The sequence below is a fragment of the Polypterus senegalus genome, chromosome 4 (genome assembly GCF_016835505.1).
Source record: "Polypterus senegalus isolate Bchr_013 chromosome 4, ASM1683550v1, whole genome shotgun sequence".
NCBI lineage: Eukaryota > Metazoa > Chordata > Cladistia > Polypteriformes > Polypteridae > Polypterus > Polypterus senegalus.
Window position 1 is genome coordinate 151,785,643 of NC_053157.1, and position 22,382 is coordinate 151,808,024.

Sequence of the window (22,382 nt, forward strand, 5' to 3'; positions counted from 1 at the left end):
TTTTGGAGTTTTGCTACTGTAGGACCTGGATGATCTATCACAGGGGTATTCAACTAAAATCTCCAATTAGAGAAAAATTCTTAAAGCAATGGTCCGGAAGATCATATTGTCTAACTATTTAGTATCATTTATATTTAAGTAGTCTAGTTGTTATATCAGCATCTGCATGCAATCAATACCAGACTTTCAAATCAAATGAGTTCAGTACAATTCAAAAATATTTTGACAATACTGTATTTATTGTCACTTAACACAGAACTGAACATGTATGTATGACTGCAGATATGTATAATGTTCCCTCACAGTATATAATGTTCATAAATTTACTAAATAAAAGTAGGGCTGCATTTCAAAATAAGACAAAATAAATAAAATGTGAAAATTGTGCATGTTTAAATAAAGTGCTTAACTTCAGAAAAATAAAATAAATGGAGAAAAAGCTTGAATTTCCCCTTTTCTGTTTCACATCTTGACTCAACAGTCTCAACCAATTTTACAGATAATAAATCTCAACACATCTTAACAATTAAACAGTTTTAAATGCTCACTTTCTTCCCCTCTTATATTCATCTCCCCACTTTTTTGCTCAGTGAGAGAATTGAGCTCTAGCTTGTCCTGCCAGGATTTTAAACCTAGGCTTGAATGGAGTCAGAGCCATTCTCATAGAGATGTGGAGATGTTCATTAGTGAGCCTGTAACGATATTTAGTTTTGATTATGTTCATTGTGGAGAAAACTGCCTCGCAGTTGTGTGTGGAGCCAAACATGGTCAAGATGTACAAGGCTACTTTCCTCAGACCTGCGCATACAATTGGTCTGTGCATTTCCTCATCCACTAAAACATTACCGTAAAGACTACAAAAGCTGCTCTGGATAAAACAGAAGCGCCCTGTCATGTTTTAAATCATAACCTTCTGTTTTGGCTGTAAGTCTGGGTCCGTATGAGACAGCTTCTAGGTCTGGACCCGGACCGCGGTCCGCCTGTTAGTGACCTCTGATCTATCATTAAAAAAAAAATAATTCTGCTCTGCATCACAAAATTCCTAAGGACATTTTCCAGTCATCCATCTGTGACCTAAAGCTGAAGTATTTTGGTCATGCAGCAACACAATGATTCAAAACATAAAGGAAGTTTGAAATCAGAATTGCAGCAAAGAAGAAAAATTCAAATTTTGGACTGACCCAGTCAAAGTCCAGACCTAAACCCAAGGCAGGACCTAAAATGAGCATTTCATAGTTAAAAACCTACCTAAATCCATCTAAATTAAAGTAGTCCTGCAAGAGAATGAGAACTAACCACCACCATCACCACCACAGTTGATGTGAAACCCTAATATTAAACTATAGAAAGTATGTAATTACAGCCATTGCAACTTAAGTTGAAATCTCATTGTTCTTCTTATATTGTTCTTCAGTGTCCTTGTGTGTCTCACTCTCTCTTGGCTGGTGCTTCCTCTGTAAAACCAGCTCCTCAGACTCTGTTATCTGCTCTCTTCCTGTCTGCCTTGTGACTACCACCAATGGTGGCGCAATGGTATCAACTGTTGACTGGTAATCAAAACTTCACTGGTTTGATCCCCGACGAGTCTGTTTTGAGAAGTGAGCTGCTTTTATTCTTACTATTGTAGAATAATAACATACATTTGATTTCAGTCTGTAACAGCCGGTGTAAATGTATGATACTTGTAAAGGTTAGCTTTGTTTTTTTGTATTCAGTTTCATTCTCTCAGTTTCATTCACAGTCCTACCCTACCCATCTGACACTGCTGTTTTCACATAAAGACCCGCTATACTTGTGACTTTACATTGTAGGAAGTAGGTAAATAAACCAAGGTAAATAAGTAAATAACATTCGATCTGGCTCTTATATACAAAGTACAGCGACGGCAGCTTCCACCTGCAGCTACAGACTTTTCAGTTCGCAAGCAACTCTCCACACTAGTGTTTACATCTGGACGGTGTATGTGCCCTAAAAAAAAGTCTGACTGCATTCTCGTACCAATGCTTTCGAACTGAAGTGTCTGCATGCACTTTTCGTGGCATTACACGTGTATTTTTTGAGCATGCCCGTGTCGCTCAAACACAGGAAGCTCTGCAGTGTACTTGTGACTTTAGGCTGTAGGAAGTAAGTAACTAAATCTTGGCCCCAGACTGAAGCTCACATGATTTTATTTTATATTCTCTGAGCATTAGTTTGGCAAGTGCAAAAATAATGTATGTATTCACATATAATACTGTTAAAGTGTTAATGCTAAATGTGTTTTGCTTGTTTTAGCTGTCTGTGAAGATTTATTTGTTTGCAATTATCTACTACACAAATGTTTTATGAGAAATAACATAAACATAATGAAATCAATGTCAAATGTTTTAAATATTTCTAAATTTGACTTCCAAATAATGTTTCAAATATTTATGCAAGCCTCAATACAATACAATAGAATAGCTTGTTCTTGCACTTTTTCTCTGTTTCTATGTTTAATAAAATAATGACCCTTTAAACATATACAAGTGAACACTAATACAAGGACTTGGATCTTAATTGATTAAAATTTCAAGCCCAGCTGCCTTCACTTTGCTGATATTTCATTAAATATATGAAATATTTAAAACTGAAGGTCAAGCTTTATGTAGGAGAGGGTACTGTTTTAACCTGAGCAACAAAATCCAGCAGTAAATCGTATTAATATTGGCAATGATTTTCATAACTTCCTGTACATTCTATTACTCTTTAGCACATTGCACAAACATGTTATGCTCAGTCAATGCTGCTCAGACATATTGTGCTCAGGCACCTCAATTGGCTTTCATTATTCAACAATGAAATTCTCACTTTATATCTGAGGCTCAACCAACAAAATCTATGTGTGTCTGTGTGTTTTAGGTAGAACACTATGCACCTAAATATGTACAGGAAATTAACTGATTCCACTATGACTGAAGGGAGTATCCTAACAAGAACTACTAAGTATTGTATTGTAACGGCACTGACAAGTGGCATGAGCCAAAGGAGCCTACAAAGTTGCAAACAGAATTCTAACAAGTATGGCAACAGCGAGCAGTTCTTTTAATGATCACAATCCACTCAAAAGACCCATGTAAAGAGCAAATGATCCATATTGGCACTTGACTGGTACATCTGCAGCTCCACACAAGGAGGTTCGCCTACTCACTTATAATGGACAGATCATCAGACATGCAGTGTTTAACACCTCTGCTGAACTGCATGACAGTGCAGCATTCAACATCCCTGCTGTGCCACCTGATAACAAAGTGCTCAAGAGCCCTCCTGATGTATTTTTGTCACTGGCCACATGACTGCAGCAGAAAAGGAGATCACACTGCCATTTCAAAGAGTTGGAAGTGGTTGCTTGGGAGAGTGACTTTAAAGGGAGGGGTCTGTATTGGCACTGACAGATGGCATCAACCAAGGAATGAATCACCCATAGTATGAGCTGACTTTGCATCATGCAAATGAGGATCTTTATAGCCAGCTGCCATGTTCAGTGTTTTGAGAAAGTGTATGCTTTGCTAACAAAAGGAAAGCCAGGTTTGTGCACTTATCTAGGCAAAAAGGGGAGAGAGAGAGTAGTTTCCTTTTACTAGATTTTTTAAAAAGCCTCTCTTAGTTTAGGTTAGTTCTGATGATGATTTGTTGTAAAAATGAAGCTTTCACTTTGATTGCTCTTCTGACTTGTGTAAAGCATTAAGCTAAATTATGAAAATGGACACCTTTTATGTGCTGCTTATCTGCTTGAAAAATGTGCTCTCTCTCTCTCTGGCAAGAAATCTTTCTTTTGATTTTTCGTTTAAGGGTATATAATCTGCCATTAAGGAATTGGGCCATCTGGGACTGAATAAAGACTGCAAAAACCCACAAAGGTTGTATCTTCTTTGAATTGTTTATAACTGCTGCTGTTAGTTATAATGCAAATAATACACTTCCTCACACTGATGCTATACCTGCAGCAGTAATTTGACTTTTATATGCTTATTGAAAGTGTATTCCTCTTTGGAAGGTCAGACTTTGGCTTTCAGTTGCTATGATTTATTGATATTTTTATATTATTAATTGTTTTTTTTGTTATTACTTGTATATTCTATTAGATTTTGCTTTGTTTAAAACTGTTACACTTTATCAGACCATCTTCGGTGCCCAAAGTAATGAATAGATTCAGGGCATGTTGTAGGTAGATTGCCATTTCTTTACCACAGTGTGAGCATTGGAAAAGAGACACCCTTTCTTATAAGCAGCATGGATGAATATCCTAAAATAGACTAAGGGGTCAAATAAGCAGGATACACAGTCTCTAACTACAGTGGTGTGAAAAACTATTTGCCCCCTTCCTGATTTCTTATTCTTTTGCATGTTTGTCACAAAATGTTTCTGATCATCAAACACATTTAACCATTAGTCAAATATAACACAAGTAAACACAAAATGCAGTTTTTAAATGATGGTTTTTATTATTTAGGGAGAAAAAGAATCCAAACCTACATGGCCCTGTGTGAAAAAGTAATTGCCCCCTTGTTAAAAAATTCAAGTTCAATTTCCATAGCCACCCCCAGGCCTGATTACTGCCACACCTGTTTCAATCAAGAAATCACTTAAATAGGAGCTGCCTGACACAGAGAAGTAGACCAAAAGCACCTCAAAAGCTAGACATCATGCCAAGATCCAAAGAAATTCAGGAACAAATGAGAACAGAAGTAATTGAGATCTATCAGTCTGGTAAAGGTTATAAAGCCATTTCTAAAGCTTTGGGACTCCAGCGAACCACAGTGAGAGCCATTATCCACAAATGGCAAAAACATGGAACAGTGGTGAACCTTCCCAGGAGTGGCCGGCTGACCAAAATTACCCCAAGAGCGCAGAGACGACTCATCAGAGAGGTCACAAAAGACCCCAGGACAACGTCTAAAGAACTGCAGGCCTCACTTGCCTCAATTAAAGTCAGTGTTCACGACTCCACCATAAGAAAGAGACTGGGCAAAAACGGCCTGCATGGCGGATTTCTAAGACGCAAACCACTTTTAAGCAAAAAGAACATTAGGGTTCGTCTCAATTTTGCTAAGAAACATCTCAATGATTGCCAAGACTTTTGGAAAAATACCTTGTGGACTGATGAGACAAAAGTTGAACTTTTGGAAGGCAAATGTCCCGTTACATCTGGCGTAAAAGGAACACAGCATTTCAGAAAAAGAACATCATACCAACAGTAAAATATGGTGGTGGTAGTGTGATGGTCTGGGGTTGTCTTGCTGCTTCAGGACCTGGAAGGCTTGCTGTGATAGATGGAACCATGAATTCTACTGTCTACCAAAAAATCCTGAAGGAAAATGTCCGGCCATCTGTTCGTCAGCTCAAGCTGAAGCGATCTTGGGTGCTGCAACAGGACAATGACCCAAAACACACCAGCAAATCCACCTCTGAATGGCTGAAGAAAAACAAAATGAAGACTTTGGAGTGGCCTAGTCAAAGTCCTGACCTGAATCCAATTGAGATGCTATGGCATGACCTTAAAAAGGCGGTTCATGCTAGAAAACCCTCAAATAAAGCTGAATTACAACAATTCTACAAAGATGAGTGGGCCAAAATTCCTCCAGAGCGCTGTAAAAGACTCATTGCAAGTTATCGCAAATGCTTGATTGCAGTTATTGCTGCTAAGGGTGGCCCAACCAGTTATTAGGTTCAGGGGGCAATTACTTTTTCACACAGGGCCATGTAGGTTTGGATTTTTTCTCCCTAAATAATAAAACCATCATTTAAAAACTGCATTTTGTGTTTACTTGTGTTATATTTGACTAATGGTTAAATGTGTTTGATGATCATAAACATTTTGTGTGACAAACATGCAAAAGAATAAGAAATCAGGAAGGGGGCAAATAGTTTTTCACACCACTGTATTTCTCCATTTCCACCTGAAACTTTGAGAAGACCCAAGATAAGAACTAACATCACTTCAGCCATGCCTCTGAAAACTCTGTCTTTCTGTTGCTGATCCTATACAAACCCATATCCCAGCGGAAGTCGGAGTTCATTGCTAAACCTGCTTCAATGGAGGTCAGACAGCCGCAAGAAGCACCAAACCCTTGTGAGAGTAAGTGAGCTTGGCAAGATTAATCTTTCTTTTTTTTTTTGTCTTAGAAATTTTATTTCAACAGCCTGGATATTAAACAGCACATCTTAGAAAACCCCAACTGTTTTTCTGTCTTTCTCGCATTTATTCAAAAAAGGTAAAATTATATTATTAAATTAAATGAAGATATTAAGGAGGTTGCCTTTATAGAGCCAGCCTGCATTGTGACTTAATAAATCTGTTAAAAATATAATATGAATTTGTAATAGTGAAACAAACAGTTTCTATACTTTGAACTATGTAGTCACAGTTGTAGTTTCAATAATTTTTTCGAAGAACAACCTGCAGTGAAACAATAATAAAATATTCCTTTCTGATAGCTATCAAATATAACATTTATGCTCACTTGCTGTTACCTACTATTATTTAAATATTACAAACCAAATTTACAGTATAGCACATACAATGTAAGTCCCCTTTCATGTCATTTGGAGCACTTTTAGAAAATATATTTTACTAACATAATTATGATAAACACTGTAATCACACACTTCTGCATCTTATAATAATACAAATTTAATTGATACAGTTTGAAAGTATCTTTAAAATGTGTTGTGTAATGATAGCAATATTTGTAAAATTTGATATTACATATACAATGTGAAAAAATTAAAAGAAAAGATTTCACAATGTTACTAAAGAAAGAAAAAAAATAAAAGAAGTTAACAAACATGCAAGTTATATAACATGGAATTTATAAGTTGTCAGGTACTTACCATTATTTTTGCAGGTGCATAGCTATTTCCTACAACTGGATCTGAAACATGAAACATTACTATTATTATAATATCGCTTCTCAGAGTATCATTTCAGACATATCATTCAGTTCAATTTATGTCCACCTAAGAGCATAAACACAAAATATAATAGTGAAGCATAAACAGAGAAAGATCATGCCATATAATCAAAGAGACACATTGTTTGCAATTATTTTAGAGTCCAGATTGATCTTGTCCTAGAAATGCCACATTCTGAAATGGATCTCGTTGCAAGCAAGAAAATACAGTTGTACTTCAACAGAAGATGTCTTATACCTGTATTAGGTCAAAAATGAATGATGACACATTCACTCCAAGGCAGATCAGGTGTTACCATGTGTATGAATAAGACTCTGGTAGTCAAATGAATATTTGATTTAATTAACCATTATTTCATTATATGATCAAAAGTCTGGGAACACCTCTCCATCGCCCCAATATAAACATGTTAAACATCTCATTCCAAAACAGTGGGTATTAATTAAGAGTTGACCACTTTTTTGCAGCTATAATAGTCTCCACTCTTCTGGGAAGGCTTTCCTCAAGATTTTGGAGTATGAATGTGGGAATTTGAATAATTTGTACAATTTTCTAAAATGTCTTTGTATGCCATAACATTAACAGCATCCTTCACTGGAACCAAGGTGCCTAAGGCAAAGCCCTGGCATACAGCTTCAGACCATTATCCATCCTCTACCGAACTTTACAGTAGGCACAATGGAGTCAGGAAGGTAGCATTCTCTTAGCATCTACCAAACCCAGATTAGTATATCAGACTGCTAGATAGTGAAGCATGATTCATCACAACAAAGAACATCTTTCCAGTGCTTCAGAGTCCAATAGCAGTGTGACTTAAAGCCACTCTATCTGATGCTTAACATTGAGCATGGTGATCTTGGGCATGTGTACAGTTTCTCGTCCATGGAAACCCATTTCATGAAGGTCCCAATGCATAGTTCTTATGCTGATGTTTCTTCCAGAGGCAATTTGGAACTCTGTAATGAGTTACTGCTACTTTCAACCAAACAAATAATATCCTTTTACAAAATTACATTGCCATACAAAGGTTGTTATAACCTAAGGACTGGATCCCAATGATATCTGAGCCACCTATAACCAAAAGGACCTAGTTACAGTTAAAGTATCTACAGAATAGAAACATATTCAATTCTACTTTATGCAATGAACTTTTATTACTGTGTTTATTACTGAATTACTAAGCTGTTATGTAAGAATTAATATTTTGTGTTAAGCAATCTGTCATGCTTAGAGAATCACAGGCAGCAAATATGTCTTTTTAATATTGTCATGTGGTTTTACATTTAAAAATAACAGTTGCTGAAAAAAGGTTGAACTGGTCTGTTTGAATAAGAATTGAACATTAGATTGGGGGCCACCTTGGCGTATATATTAATCACTTTCTTACTGCTATGTAACAAAACTTTGACAACTGTTTTGTTTGTATTTATTAAATATTACAAACCATTAAAGACAACACTTTAGAATAAGCTGATTATAGTGAATATTAATAATATCAGTTCACTACTTAAAATGTGGAATGCCTGGATTCAAACCCAGACCCTTTTGGTTAGAAGACAGCAGTTCTTACCTCTTTACCATCCAAGAATACATATCAAATGTCTGTCGATTGATATTTGAGCTTGGCTTTTTAAGTTATTGACAACAGCAAGTAAAATGAATGATTTTGCTTCTTTGGTTATATTCTTGAATACAAGCACACATGTTTATTTGATATTTGGACTAAAGTCTTCACACATTATACACTTCATGTCATTATTAGTATAACATGGAAAAAGTTTCTGTTTTAGGTATGCATTCAGCATTTCTTGCCTCACATTTCCTTTCATCCTACACTTAACCAGATCTTTGTTGACATGGAACACACATGAAATGCATGTATTCCAAATAACAATACACTATATTATTTACAATTGTGCTTGAAAGTTTGTGAACCCTTTAGAATTTTCTATATTTCTGCATAAATATGACCTAAAATATCATCAGATTTTCACTCAAGTTTTAAAAGTAGATAAAGAGAAACCAGTTAAACAAATGAGACAAAAATATTATACTCGGTCATTTATTTATTAAGGAAATTAATTGAATATTTCATATTTGTGAGTGGCAAAAAGTATGTGAACGTTTGCTTTCAGTATCTGGTGTGACCCCCCTTTGCAGCAATAACTGCAACTAAATGTTTCCGGTAACTTTTGATCATTCCTGCACACTGGCTTGGAGGAACTGTAGCCCTTTCATCCATACAGCACAGCTTCAGCTCTGGGATGTTGGTGGGTTTCCTCATATTAACTGCTCACTTCAGGTCCTTCCACAACATTTCGATTGGATTAAGGTTAGGACTTTGACTTGGCCATTCCAAAACATTAACTTTATTCTTCTTTAACCATTCTTTGCTATAACGACTTGTGTGCTTAGGGTCGTTGTCTTGCTGCATGACTCACCTTCTCTTGAGATTCAGTTCATGGACAGATGTCCTGACATTTTCCTTTAGAATTCTCTGATATACTGTAATTGAGAAGTCATTGTTCCATCAATGAAGGCAAGCCGTCCTGGCCCAGATGCAGCAAAACAGGCCCAAACCATAATACTACCACCACCATGTTTCACAGATGGGATAAGGTTCTTATGCTGGAATGCAGTGTTTTCCTTTCTCCAAACATAACGCTTTTCATTTAAACCAAAAAGTTCTATTTTGGTCTCATCCATCCACAAAACATTCTTCCAATAGCCTTCTAGTTTGTCCATGTGATCTTTAGCAAACTGCAGACGAGCAGCAATTATTTATTTGAAGAGCAGTGGCTTTCTCCTTACAACCCTGCCATGCACACCATTGTTGTTCAGTGTTCTCCTGATGGTGGACTCATGACCATGAACATTAGCCAATGTCAGAGAGGCCTTCAGTTGCGTTGCAGTTACCCTGGGTTCCTTTGTGACCTCGCCGACTATTACACGCCTTGCTCTTGGAGTGATCTTTGTTGGTTGACCACTTCTGGGGAGGGTAACAATGGTCTTGAATTTCCTCCATTTGTACACAATCTGTCTGACTGTGGATTGGTGGAGTCCACACTCTTCAGAGACGGTTTTGTAACCTTTTCCAGCCTGATGAGCATCAAAAACTCTTTTTCTGAAGTCCTCAAAAATCTCCTTTGTTCGTGCCATAAAACACTTCCACAAACATGTGTTGTGAAGAGCAGACTTTGATAGATCCCTGTTCTTTAAATAACACAGGGTGCCCACTCATACCTCATTGTCATCCCATTGATTGAAAACACCTGACTCTGATTTCACCTTCAAACTAACTGCTAATCCTAGAGGTTCACATACTTTTGCCACTCACAGATATGTAATATTCGATCATTTTCCTCAATAAATAAATGACCAAGTATAATATTTTTGTCTCTTTTGTTTAGCTGGTTTCTCTGTATCTACTTTTAGGACTTGAGTAAAAATCCGATGATGTTTTATGCAGAAATATAGAAAATTCGAAAGGGTTCACAAACTTTCAAGCACAACTGTACTCTATACAACTCTAGGCACCTCACACCCACATAAACACACCTGAGTTTCAGAATTTTGCGACTGATTTCAGCTCTGGCAGGGGTACAGTGAGCTGCTTGCTGCTTGTGCTGATCGACACATTTGCAAAATAAAAGACACTGATGGTGAGGTGCGAAGGAATTTAAGGTGGCCCGGGATTACAAGTTTTTTTGTAGGCTTCAGGGATTCTAGTGTTAAATGTATGATAATAAAATGTGTATTTTAATGAGATGAACAACAGTTTAATTTTATATAATGGACTTTTATATAAGAATTTTACATGGCTGGTAATGCCAACCAGCTAGACCACTAACAACCTGTAAAATGTGTAAGAAGTCAAGCACACATAAAATTGCAAATAACATATTTCAACAGTTTACTTGCACCTGAGAAGAGGAAAATTAATATCTTCAGTAAATATCACAAAAACAGCCCATGGAACACTGAGTTCTTGCATGAGGTGAGCTGGTCATTCAAACAAAACTGAGGACAATCAAAAAATACAATTGTTTTAAATTTGATTGGCATATTCCTTATTGGATATAAAGAAATGCATATGACTGAAATTAATTTTTAAATAATTTCTAGATTTAATTGCACAACATTTTAAACATATGTCAAAAGTCTCACCTCTGTTATAGTTAAAGTCTTCTAATGAGGAGTGCAACTGTGACCAGGACCTGCTCCGAAAATAAAAAGACATTTTTTTTATACAGTATTGCATAAACCACTGGTGCTTTTTCTTTTACCTTTGGTTCGAGTATAGCTATTTTTGCTTATTTTTAAGAAATGTACATTTTAATAGCTAATGCTGCATTACTGCATAACTGTTACTTGTAGGACTGTGAAAGAAGTCAAGTATGATAACATATGAGATTTCAAAACATGTAGCTTCTAACCAGAAACTTGCTTGCAACACAGCTTGACAAAAAGTCAGCCTTCAACTAAAACATCTGATAATGTGATCAGTGCTACTGTTTCTGCAGAATGCTTTACTGCAAAAAAAAAAAACAAACAATTGCCTAAAATAACTTACTCTTTAAAGCTTAGCTCACACAGAGGCTCAGTAACTTTTGCTATTTTGTATGGTCATTATTGTCACGCGTACATAGTACATTGAAATGCTGTCTTGTATGTGCTGTTTGAAAATGAAGCACACGCTTCACAATAGCATTTTAGTTCTGTTTAATTAATTAAACTCAAGTAAAATGTGCAGTTTTGATGTGCTTATTAGTGGTTTATAATGATTTAAACACAGTAAATAGTATCAGAAATAACAATAGAAATTCTGTTGCAAGTGAATATCATAAATCCTAAAATCAAATAATCTCTCTGCCTTCTAAGCCCAATTATTTTATTACAGAGTTACCAACAGTTGAACCCTTTCTGTGAATAAAGATAAAACATGCCCTTGACATAATTCTGCCCTATAACAAGTCACAAACATTCAAACACTCAGTCACTCTTTTTCACACTAAACCAGTTCTGAGACACTTATTGACTTAATGTGCAAGCTTTGTGGTTGCTGAAGTAAATTATACTAACTGCGAACAAACCTACGCAGACTCAAAAAGGAATTACAAGCTCAAAAAAAAGCTGAAAAAAGCTGTTCAATCTGTATGGTAACTGCCTGACCATTGTATCGCCTGGTTTACTAAGGGTAACACTGAAAAAAAATAGAATATGTGCAAAGGGTTAGAGAGTCTGGTAAGTTAATATGCAAAGTCAAATAAAAACAAAATGGCAGCAGCTTAAATGGAGAGCATATTTAAACAAGAACAAGCTATTATCAGTCTGTTCAGTTTAAACAATCCTAAGGTGTCATGCAAATAACTGGATCTTCAAAATGTGCCCTCATTGTGTGAGGCTAGATTATAAAGTAAACGGAAGCTCATTTCATACCCAGAAAAGTATGCTTATAAAATGACAGCATTATTAATAATAAAAACAATATTTAGATACTTCAAAATCAGGCTTTATCTATCTGTCTGTAAGTATTGTTGTGGATCTGTTGAAAGCTACCATAGCATTCCAAGCACAGAGCATGAAACATCTATTGCTGCGCAGTTTTCATTCTACATATGATACGTAAAAGAGAGTGTAGAACTCTGAAGAGCAATGTTTTTAGGATTCCAACGGGGGGTGCAAATAGTTCTTTGCTGTTCAAAACCATCAATTATACTACATACAGCAATAAAAAGTTATTTTAATTCTACTGATGCTAAACTATTCACATTTACTAAAAATAGTGCAGCCTTTTAAAATGTGACCATGAATTTTATGCTTAGCTATAAAAAAGCCCTGTGGTGGGCTGGCACCCTGCCCAGGATTGGTTCCTGCCTTGTGCCCTGTGTTGGCTGGGATTGGCTCCAGCAGACCCCCGTGACCCAGTGTTTGGATTCAGCGGGTTGGAAAATGGATGGATGGATAAAAAAGCCACAGCCGCATACAAATACATCATATGTAAAAAATGGTGGCCTATTCAAGTATAGGTGTGGAAAACTTCATACATTTATAATTTGTACTTTGATAATTTGTGCATTTCTTTTTTGTCTAGAAATGGAATATTACAGCATTATGATTCACACCTAAGCTTTGATGTTGCACAGTGATCTGTGCTACTACCATTCAGACACAGCCACCTGGGTTCAAATCGTATGCCAAGCTTTCTTCAGTGTAATGTTTCATACAATCTCCCCTTGTCTGCATTGGCTTTCCCTCTGGACACTGCTATAGTGCTATGAACCGCACACTAAAAACAATTTTTTAATGAGTTTTAAGCACAGGGACAAAAACAAACATTTGAAAAACCCATAATTTAATAAACCACCAAGAAAAGTAACATTGCAGCAATGCACGCACATGCCTATGTGTGGGTGTGTGTGTGTGTCTCTCTCACGCGCACCTGTGTGTGTCTCTCTCACGCGCGCCTGTGTGTGTCTCTCTCTTTCGCGTGACTGTGTGTGTGTCTGTCTCTCACGCACCTGTGTGTGTGTGTCTCTCTCTCGCGTACCTGTGTGTGTGTGTCTCTCTCATGTGGACTGTAGCACAGACGAAAGCGACTGAGGCTGTGTTTGGTGAGTTGTTGCATGCGGGCACATGAGCAGGCAGTGCACATGCCTCGAGAGCAATGGTGGACGCAGGAGGAGGGTTACAGTTGGTGGGCGGGGCTCTGTCGTGCGTATCCCATTACACGGGAGAAGAGTTAGAGTTGGCGGGCGGGACTCTGTCGCACTTATCTCATGGTCGTAGAGTTGGCAGGCGGGGCTCTGTGAGTTTGCGGGCGTGGCTCTCTGTCTTGCTTGCGCTCACTGTCTTGCAGGCCCTTAGTGAATTATTGAGTTTTAAGCACAGGGAAAAAAATGAACATTTGAAAAATCTGTAATTTATTAAACAACCAAGAAAGGTAACATTGCAACAATGCATGCGCGCACCAGTGTGTGTGTCATGACACGGGAGGAAGGTTAGAGTTGGCGGGCAGGGCTCTGTCGAGCGTATCCCATAGTCTTACAGCAGGGCTCTGTGAGTTGGTGGGCGTGGCTATCTGTCTTGCGTGCCCTTAGTGAATTATATATATAGATATTTGCATTTTTATGTTCCTTTTCTCAAGAATCAGGAATGCATTTTTTTCTTGTCTTCTTAGTGATTCAAAACTGGAGGGCTGTTGAAAAGCAGAGCCTGTTAAAGCCCACTGAGGCTTTTTTTAGGTTGTACAAGAAATAAATTGCTGTTTTTTCTCTAAATCTGGAAGCATTAGCCACATATATGTGAAGAAGTTAATATATTATAGTTTGTGTTAGTGTTTGCATTGAGCAGGTCTGCAAGGACTCTTTCTATTTCCTGACTCATTGATGCTTGCCATTTTTTTTTTATTTTTGGAAAGCTTTTGATTAGAAGATGATTGATGATAACAGAAAAAGTGCATAGGGTGTTTAACTCCAGTCACTGTACACAAGATGCAGTGTTGATGAAGTGGGCAGGAAAGCAAATATGACTAGAATGGATTAAGAATCCATGCAGACTTTTCAGAATTGTGATGCTTGATAAATTAAAATTGAGCCCATTTTGAAACTGCAACCAGAAGGATATGTTATATCTATGACTTTTTACAGCATTTGCATTGTTTCTGATGTGTTTTGAGGGATTCCAACAAAGTAAGATACAGACTCAGTAACTAAAAGGCAATATGCTAATGCCATAGAGAAACTTAAGCAACAGTTATGGTAAGATAAGCTTACATTTGGAATTTTGTGAGTACGTAGAACATTCAGACATGGTTTAAGAAATTCTGGACTGTGTTAAACATATTAAGGATTAGGAATTATGAGGTATTCATGAAATTGCACACAGAGGTTGGTAAAAAGAAAGATATCAATATATGTACATATTGTGATTCTGTCACTATGTAATAACATATGTAATGCATTTTTAATATGATGTTTAAAAACTTTGATGATCCCTTTTTGCCGAACAAAGTTAACAACATGTATATGTGAGGGTGCATATGCATATTTAATAAAACATTTCCATTTTTTTTTTTAACTAGACACTTTCAGCACAGCAATTTTATATTTATCTTGATGTATGAAATTTATTAGTATTTTGGCAAGTCTTAATCTTTCTGTGTGAATAAATGATATATTTTCAAATGACAGCCAAATATCCCCAACTAACTTGGCTAGTGAACATGAAGTAAAATTCTGTGACTAAAACTTTAAAATTTTAGAAGGAACATTGTGATAAGAAAATGTATCATATAAAAGAACCATATCAAGAAAGAAATTAAAGCACATAATGTATTGTAAATACTTTAGCTGTGCAGAATATGTCATCATTGATTATTTTTTGTACATGTTTTATTGGGGGCTTGTCCGGGATCTTCTTGAGTATTTTTGTGCACTTTGAGTTGTAATTTGCTTTGTTTTGGCCAGAGTGATTTTGGTGGTCCTGTGTTGACTTTGGAGTTGAGTTTATTTTTCTCTAAGTGCTTTAGTATATTCAAAAAGAATTTTTTTTTTGAGATGACCTTTTAAAGTGATAATATATTCAGTACATCAGCAATTGTTTGGTAATAAAGTATTGTGGACTTAATTAGTTGGTTAATTGGAAGTGATTCTTTTAATTTTGAAGGGTCCATTTTTGTATATTGTAGCAGGTTTTTACTTTTAGTGTTATTATGGATTTTGATTAGGATACGTTTACTAGTGCTCCCACTGTTGATAAGCTTGATAATTGTAGAAAGGCAGATCTCTTACTTATTGCTGATTTTTTTGATATCTCATTATCCCGTCATGCTAGTAAAAGTGAAATTAAGTCTGAACTTAAGCGTAATTTAATAACATTGGGGGTATTGCTTGACAGGGAGGTTTCAGAAAGTATTATGGAAGGTGATGTTGCATTGCCTGATACTTGTGCTGAGGTAGAACCCACATTGCTTTCAGAAGCTGCTGTTGTAACTCCTATTAATGTAGGAAGTATACAGCCAGGTGAGGTAGCCGAGCATTGTTTTGATGTTCCTGTTGAAAATACAGCTACTATAGTTTGTTTAAGAGTACTTGATCTTGAGTTAAAGTTACGACCTACTCTAGACTTTTGGTTTTCTACTCTAATTTGGTGTTTACCTTAATTGGGTTCTGCCCAAATTACCCACTTAAGTTGCTTATTAATTAACTCACCTGGGTTATGGGTGGGGTGTAGGTTTATAAATTAAGCTTCTTTGGATTTTAGGTCAGAGTGACTGGGTGGGTGGAGAAGGACAGAGCAGGGTATGGAGTGTTAGGCTTGGAATTGTCTGGTTTTGGGTTTTTGGTTGCTTATTAAAGAAACATAATTGTAGGCTAGCCGTCTAAGTAATAAATGCAAATAGTTCGTATCTCGCTGCAAACTTTGTGAAGGTAGACAGCTATGTTAGTGTGGTTCTCCTGCCTTGCTTGTTTTGTGTAATTTTCTCCATATTTTGTGTGTTGTGTTTTTTTGACAATAAATGGAGCCTGTTTTTATTTAGCTGTTTGTGTCTCTCTCTCTCTCTCACTTGTTTATGGCCTATTTATATATCCCTAGAATTTTTGGTAGGCCATAACATAATGTTTTAGGGAAGAACTATTTTTTGCATTGTAATTGCTTTTCAACTCTTGTTCTTTAGGAATGAACAGCAAAGATTATTTATATCTGAACAAACCATTTTAGTGTAGTTCCAAGTGATGAGGCCACAGCCTACAGGTATATAAAAACAGGACTTTTAGTACTTTTGCACATGCTCACACACTCGCTCATCTTGGCTCTCCAGTCAACGTAACCTAATGCTAGCTAATTGCAGGGCCCAGATAGAACTGGCCTTAAAAGAAACGTGTCCTAGTTTAGAGCATTAGAACAATGTTGATGAGAACGGGTCATTCAGCCCAACAAAGCTCGTTGCTCCTATCCTCTTAATTCTTCTAAAATAACATCAAGTCGAGTTTTGAAAGTCCCTAAAATCCTACTGTCTACCACACTACTTGGTAATTTACTCCATGTTTCTATGGTTCTTTTTGTAAAGAATAACTTCCTAATATTTGTGCGAAATATACCCTTAAGTTTCAAAATGTGCCCCCTTGTTCTCGATGAACCCATTTTACAATAACAGTCTCGGTGCACTCTACTAATTCTCTTCATAATTTTCAACACTTAAATTGTGTCTCCTCTTAATCTTCTTTTGCTTAAACTGAAAAGGTCCAGCTCTTTTAATCTTTCCTCATAATTCATCCCCTGCTGCCCTAGAATAAGCCTAGTCACTCATCTTTGGACTTTTCTAGTTTGTAACCTGGAGGCCAAAACTGCATACAGTACTCCAGATGAGGCTTCACCAGTACATTATAAAACTTGAGCATAACCTCTTTGGACTTGTACTCTACACATCATGCTATTTAACCTAACTTTCTGTTAGCTTTCTTAATGGATTCTGAATGATCCACTATGACGCCTAAATCCCTCTCATAAGTTGAACTTTCTATTTTTAGATCTTGAATTGTGTATTCAATCTTAACATTTTTACTTCCTACATGTAATACTTTACATTTACTTATATTAAATTTCATCTGCCACAAATCTGACAAAGCCTGTATGATGTCCAAGTCCCTCTGTAATGATTCAACGAATTCCAGATCCACCTAGCTTGGTATCATCTGCAAAGTTAACCAGCTTGTTACTTATATTCCTGCCCAAATCATTTATATATAAATAAATATATATACAGTATATATTATATATAGCAGCAGCCCTAGCACTGACTCCTGTGGAACATCTAACTTAATATCAACCAGTTCTGATAAGGTTCCTCGCACAGCTTCCTGTGTCTGAGCCAATTCTGCACCCAACTAAACACCACATCCTGAATTCCCAGTTCTTTTAGATTGATGCCCAACCTCTTATGTGGTACCTTATTAAATTCTTCCTGAAAGTCCAGATAAATAATATCACATGCTCAACTTTGATCATATCCTTTTGTTGCTTCCTTGTAGAATTACAGCATGTTGGTAAAATATAACCTCCCTCTCCCCTTCTCAACTATTTGCAAGGTTATCCTAGTTAATATTCAGGTAGTTAAAGTCCCCCACGATTATAATATCCCCCTGTAAACTTGCTTTTTTAATATTACTGAAAGCATGTGCATTGAAATTATTGTCTGCATTGTGCGGTCTATAACACACTGGTAAATAAGGCCTCTTTCCATAAATGCTTTCCAGGTGAAGCCAGAAGTCCTCACTAAGATGGGGCTCATTGTCCAACTGAAGAGGACTTGCATTTAAATTCTATTTGACATAAGCAGCAACCCCTTCTCCTTTTCTGTTTTGTCTATCCTTCCCTAAAAATATGCATCCCTCTATGTTATACTCATTCCCATCATTGTTATTTAGCCAGGTTTCTGTTATTGCTGTAATATCATAATTATTCTCCTCTACATACAACTCCAAGAACTTAATCTTTTTGAAATTGCATTGCTTCTATTACGGTGTAGTGGTTTAAGGCTTTGGACTTCCAACCCTGCAGTTATGGGTTCAAATCCTGCTTCTGACACTGTGTGACCATAAGCAAGTTACTTCAGCTGCCTGTGCTCCAATTGGAAAAAAACAAATGAAATGTAACCAATTGATTCATAAATGTTGTAAGTTGCCTTGGATAAAGGCATCAGCCAAATGAGTAAATGTAAAAATGGGTGCAGCATTAGTGTAAATAATGTGCAGAGAGCAAGAGGTATATTTGCATATACAAAGATGAAAAATCAATAAAGATAATATTTTTCTAATAAACAAAAACAACTGAAAAAGTAACTTCTTGGGGAATGTTTGTGCACCCTTAGTCACTTGACTTCATAATTAATTTAACTTGCAGTAGACAACAGACAGAATGCTGTGGCAGTAGTCCATTCACGTTGACTGCGCTCAAAGTTATTATAATGTGATTACCCAGTAAATTTGTGACCTTCAATACCTTTCTTACCAGGCAATTTCAACAGGAAATACTTAGTACATTGCTCAAACTAACACTTCAAGAAGTAGGTTTAGAACTCAGAAAAAGACATAACTCCATGCATATTGAGGTATGTTTAACTTAGCTTTACAGATGGTAGTGTATCTCACCTGTTTTGGTGAAAATCCAGATTCAGTTTGGGCAGACCTCCTACTGGTTTTAGCCGCCTAAAGTTGTAAAATGAAATAAAATAAACATTTTAAGAAATATTAACTCACTGTAAATTTCACACCTTGTATGATCATTTTTTCTAATATGCTGCCCTCAAAGGAAAATATTTTTTCTAAGATTCCAACCACCCTCCGTTTGCCATTAAGAGTGCAACTACATTGTCTCCCACACTGCCCAACCCACATTTCAGAGTAATCTTAATATACCAAGTCTATCTAAACCAACCCACTCTGACTAATATTACCAATGAAGAACAAGACCTATAAAAATGACGTTCACATCTTTAGTGCTAAAGGCACAAATATCAAGAGTCTGGCTGAAGGAGGAGTAAATGATGAAATGCACTAAAGGAAAAAAAGCAACATGTTCTGGAAGAAGAAACAAGATTTATCGGTCATATACATATGCTTTAAAAAATAGGTGTGAATTGTTTTAGCCCCCTTAAAAAAATACGTCTTGCAGACTGAAGCATTGCAACTTGCTAAGCACACAAACGCTCATTAGTCACACTTCTACCCAGCTAGGTCCAGATGGAGCAATGTCTGGTCAGGTCAAAAGTCTTAATTCAAAGCTTAGGCCACTGCCAGAAAAAATGCACATTTGTTTATTTTTCTGTGCATTACACCATGGCTCAGATGTCACTAGAAGCAAGAGACAGCTATTGGTAAGTTGAAGGAAAGCATGCCGCATAGCAGTATTGCCACACGCTATGAATCAAGCTGTTCTACTCTGTCCTGTCTGCAGGCAATGTTTCATCTGAGATGCAAAATAGATGACCATAAAAAATTTGGTTGCCCATGGCTGAAAAGTTCACTGGTTCACTGAAAGATCATTTCAGATTTGCCACATACTGCTGCTGCAATACCCATAATCAGTGATGCGACAGTGAGGTACTGACTCCTTGCTGCTTGCTTTGCATTAAGGAGACCTGCCTGCTCACATCTCTTAGATGTCTAAACATACAGAAGTACATCTCTATTATTAGTCACTAGTACTAAAATATAATGCGATATTTATAAACTGTTACTAACCCTTCCCTATTTGGATTCTCTTCTCAGTGTTCTCATGAGGCACTTGGTGTCATTGCTCTACTGTCAAGTTGTTTGCCTGCCATGGAAAGTCATCTCAGAAAAAGGAGCAATGAAGTCATCGGGTAGAAGGGTCCTTTCATCAGACTTACCAGCCCAGCACTGAGAACAGACAATGGGGGGAAGCGGCTTGTTGGCCAAGGTCTCCAGGACACTCATTGTGCTTGGCCTGTCTGTATTCTATTCTACAATCTGGCCTTGGTTCTACAATTAGCTGATGGACAGATATTGTTGTTTTTTATTTATGTTAATTAGTTTCTAGGGTGGCATGGTGGTGCAGTGGTAGCGCTGCTGCCTCGCAGTAAGGAGACCTGGGTCCTCCCTGCGTGGAGTTTGCATGTTCTCCCCATGTCTGCCTGGGTTTCCTCCCATAGTCCAAAGGCATGCAGGTTAGGTGCATTGGTGATCTGAAATTGTCCCTAGTGTGTTGTGGGTGTGTGTGTTTATGTGTGCCCTGCGGTGGGCTGGCATCCTGCCCAGGGATTTGTTCCTGCCTTGCACCCTGTGTTGGCTGGGATTAACTCCAGCAGACTCCCGTGACCCTGTGTTAGGATATAGCGGGTTGAAAGATGACTGACTGACTAATTAGTTTCTACTTTGCTTTTGACGTATTTTAACATATCTGTATCCTCATATGGGATGGCCTCTGCATTTATTCTTACTGTTTATCTTGAGAGTTGTCATGGTGCTGAGGAGAGTTGTGCAAGAACAAAGTAGTTTGTACTGCTGTATTTCTGTGGTTGTAATGATCGATTGAACATCTAGCTCTGTGAAAAGGCTTACTTGCGTTCTGTTGTGTGTATTGTATTTACTTTATTTTTTGACTCTTAGTGGTAAGAGGTCTTTCTCTGAATTGCCCTTCCCAAGATTTCCTCCAGCTTTTTCCCAACAATGTTTTTTTGGGATTTTTTTGTCTTCTTATGGAGTCAAAACCTGGGGGACTGCCAAAAAACAGGGCCTGTTAAAGCTCATTGAGGCATCCCTTGTGTGATTTTTGGGCTATACAAGAAATAAATTGTTGTTGTTGTTGTTGTACAGTAGGACCATTTCAGGCTATGTGCAGCTGCTAAGGTCATAACCATTCTAAAGAAGATGAACAGCCATTTCTTTAGCCTGTCCTCTCTGCCATACGTAACCTCATAGACCACATTTGGGATTCTCCTGGATCACAGAAACCAAACAGATCACCCTCTGCCTGACAGTGGCCAGCAACTTTATCAATCCATTCTTTTGGAATGGGATAACATCCAAAAATTGCAGATTCAGAGCTTCTCTGACGGTCTAAGACATATCAAACTGTGGCCACAAGAGGTACTTACATAAGATATTGAAGGAATTGTTAATATTCACAATTGTTGTTTTCCTTTTGTTTTGCTGTTTTCTTTTTATCTAACTTTCATTTGTTTATTGCTACTTTTTATGTGCCACTGTGCTTTGACAAGTGAAAGTGATAGTTTTGTTTCAAGCCATATTTCATGATGTATTTGTAGGAAATTACAGACAAAATTAAACAAAACAAATAATTAAGCAACAAAAACATTTTGTGACATATTTATTTATTTTTGCTTACAGTTCATGACACATTTATTTTTTTACAATCACATTTATTCAGTTTTTATTTATTTGTGCCTTTATTTATTTTATTTTGTCTGAAACATCATTCCACGTACAGGAAGAGCTGGCAATTGAGAACAAAATGTAATAGACACAAATCTCATTCAGTAACAAAAAACAAATACAGTGAAGCCCACCATTGTATAGATTTGTAAATAACATGATCATTGTCTGACTGGTTTTTTTATCACCAAGTCATCAAAAAAATTCAAAGTTACCAGTTCTTCTTAAACTGAGACTGTTCTTGAATGAATGCTGTGGCACTGGGCTTTGTTGCCCCTAAATAAGTTGTATTCTGCACATCGATTGCTCATAAGTACTAATGAGGAAGGACAGGAATTCTGGTTGGCATGGAGGATAATTTCTTGTCTAGATGGGAGGCTAGAATGCAAGGACAGACGAGCTTGCTAGACGAAGAATTGACTTTGTGCCCAGCCAGAGTAAGATAATTGGTGGAATTGCGAAAGCTGGGAGTAGTTCCCTCCCCCATATGGTAAATGGCAGAGGTCCTCTTGTAGCATCCCAGTTTGGACA

General features: G+C 37.0%; 1 protein-coding gene across 2 annotated transcripts in view; it reads right to left on the reverse strand.

Moving 5' to 3' along the window:
- The window catches only part of LOC120527736 (cytokine-dependent hematopoietic cell linker), a 97,244-nt gene that overhangs the window by 58,473 nt on the left and 16,389 nt on the right, over positions 1–22,382 (reverse strand). For both annotated transcript variants that reach the window (XM_039751498.1, XM_039751497.1), the window contains exons 2-4: positions 19,086–19,142; positions 11,101–11,150; positions 6,853–6,893 (exon numbers count right to left, since the gene is read on the reverse strand). In XM_039751498.1, coding sequence (XP_039607432.1) covers positions 6,853–6,893; positions 11,101–11,150; positions 19,086–19,142 — 148 coding nt within the window. The remainder of the gene's footprint in view (positions 1–6,852; positions 6,894–11,100; positions 11,151–19,085; positions 19,143–22,382) is intronic.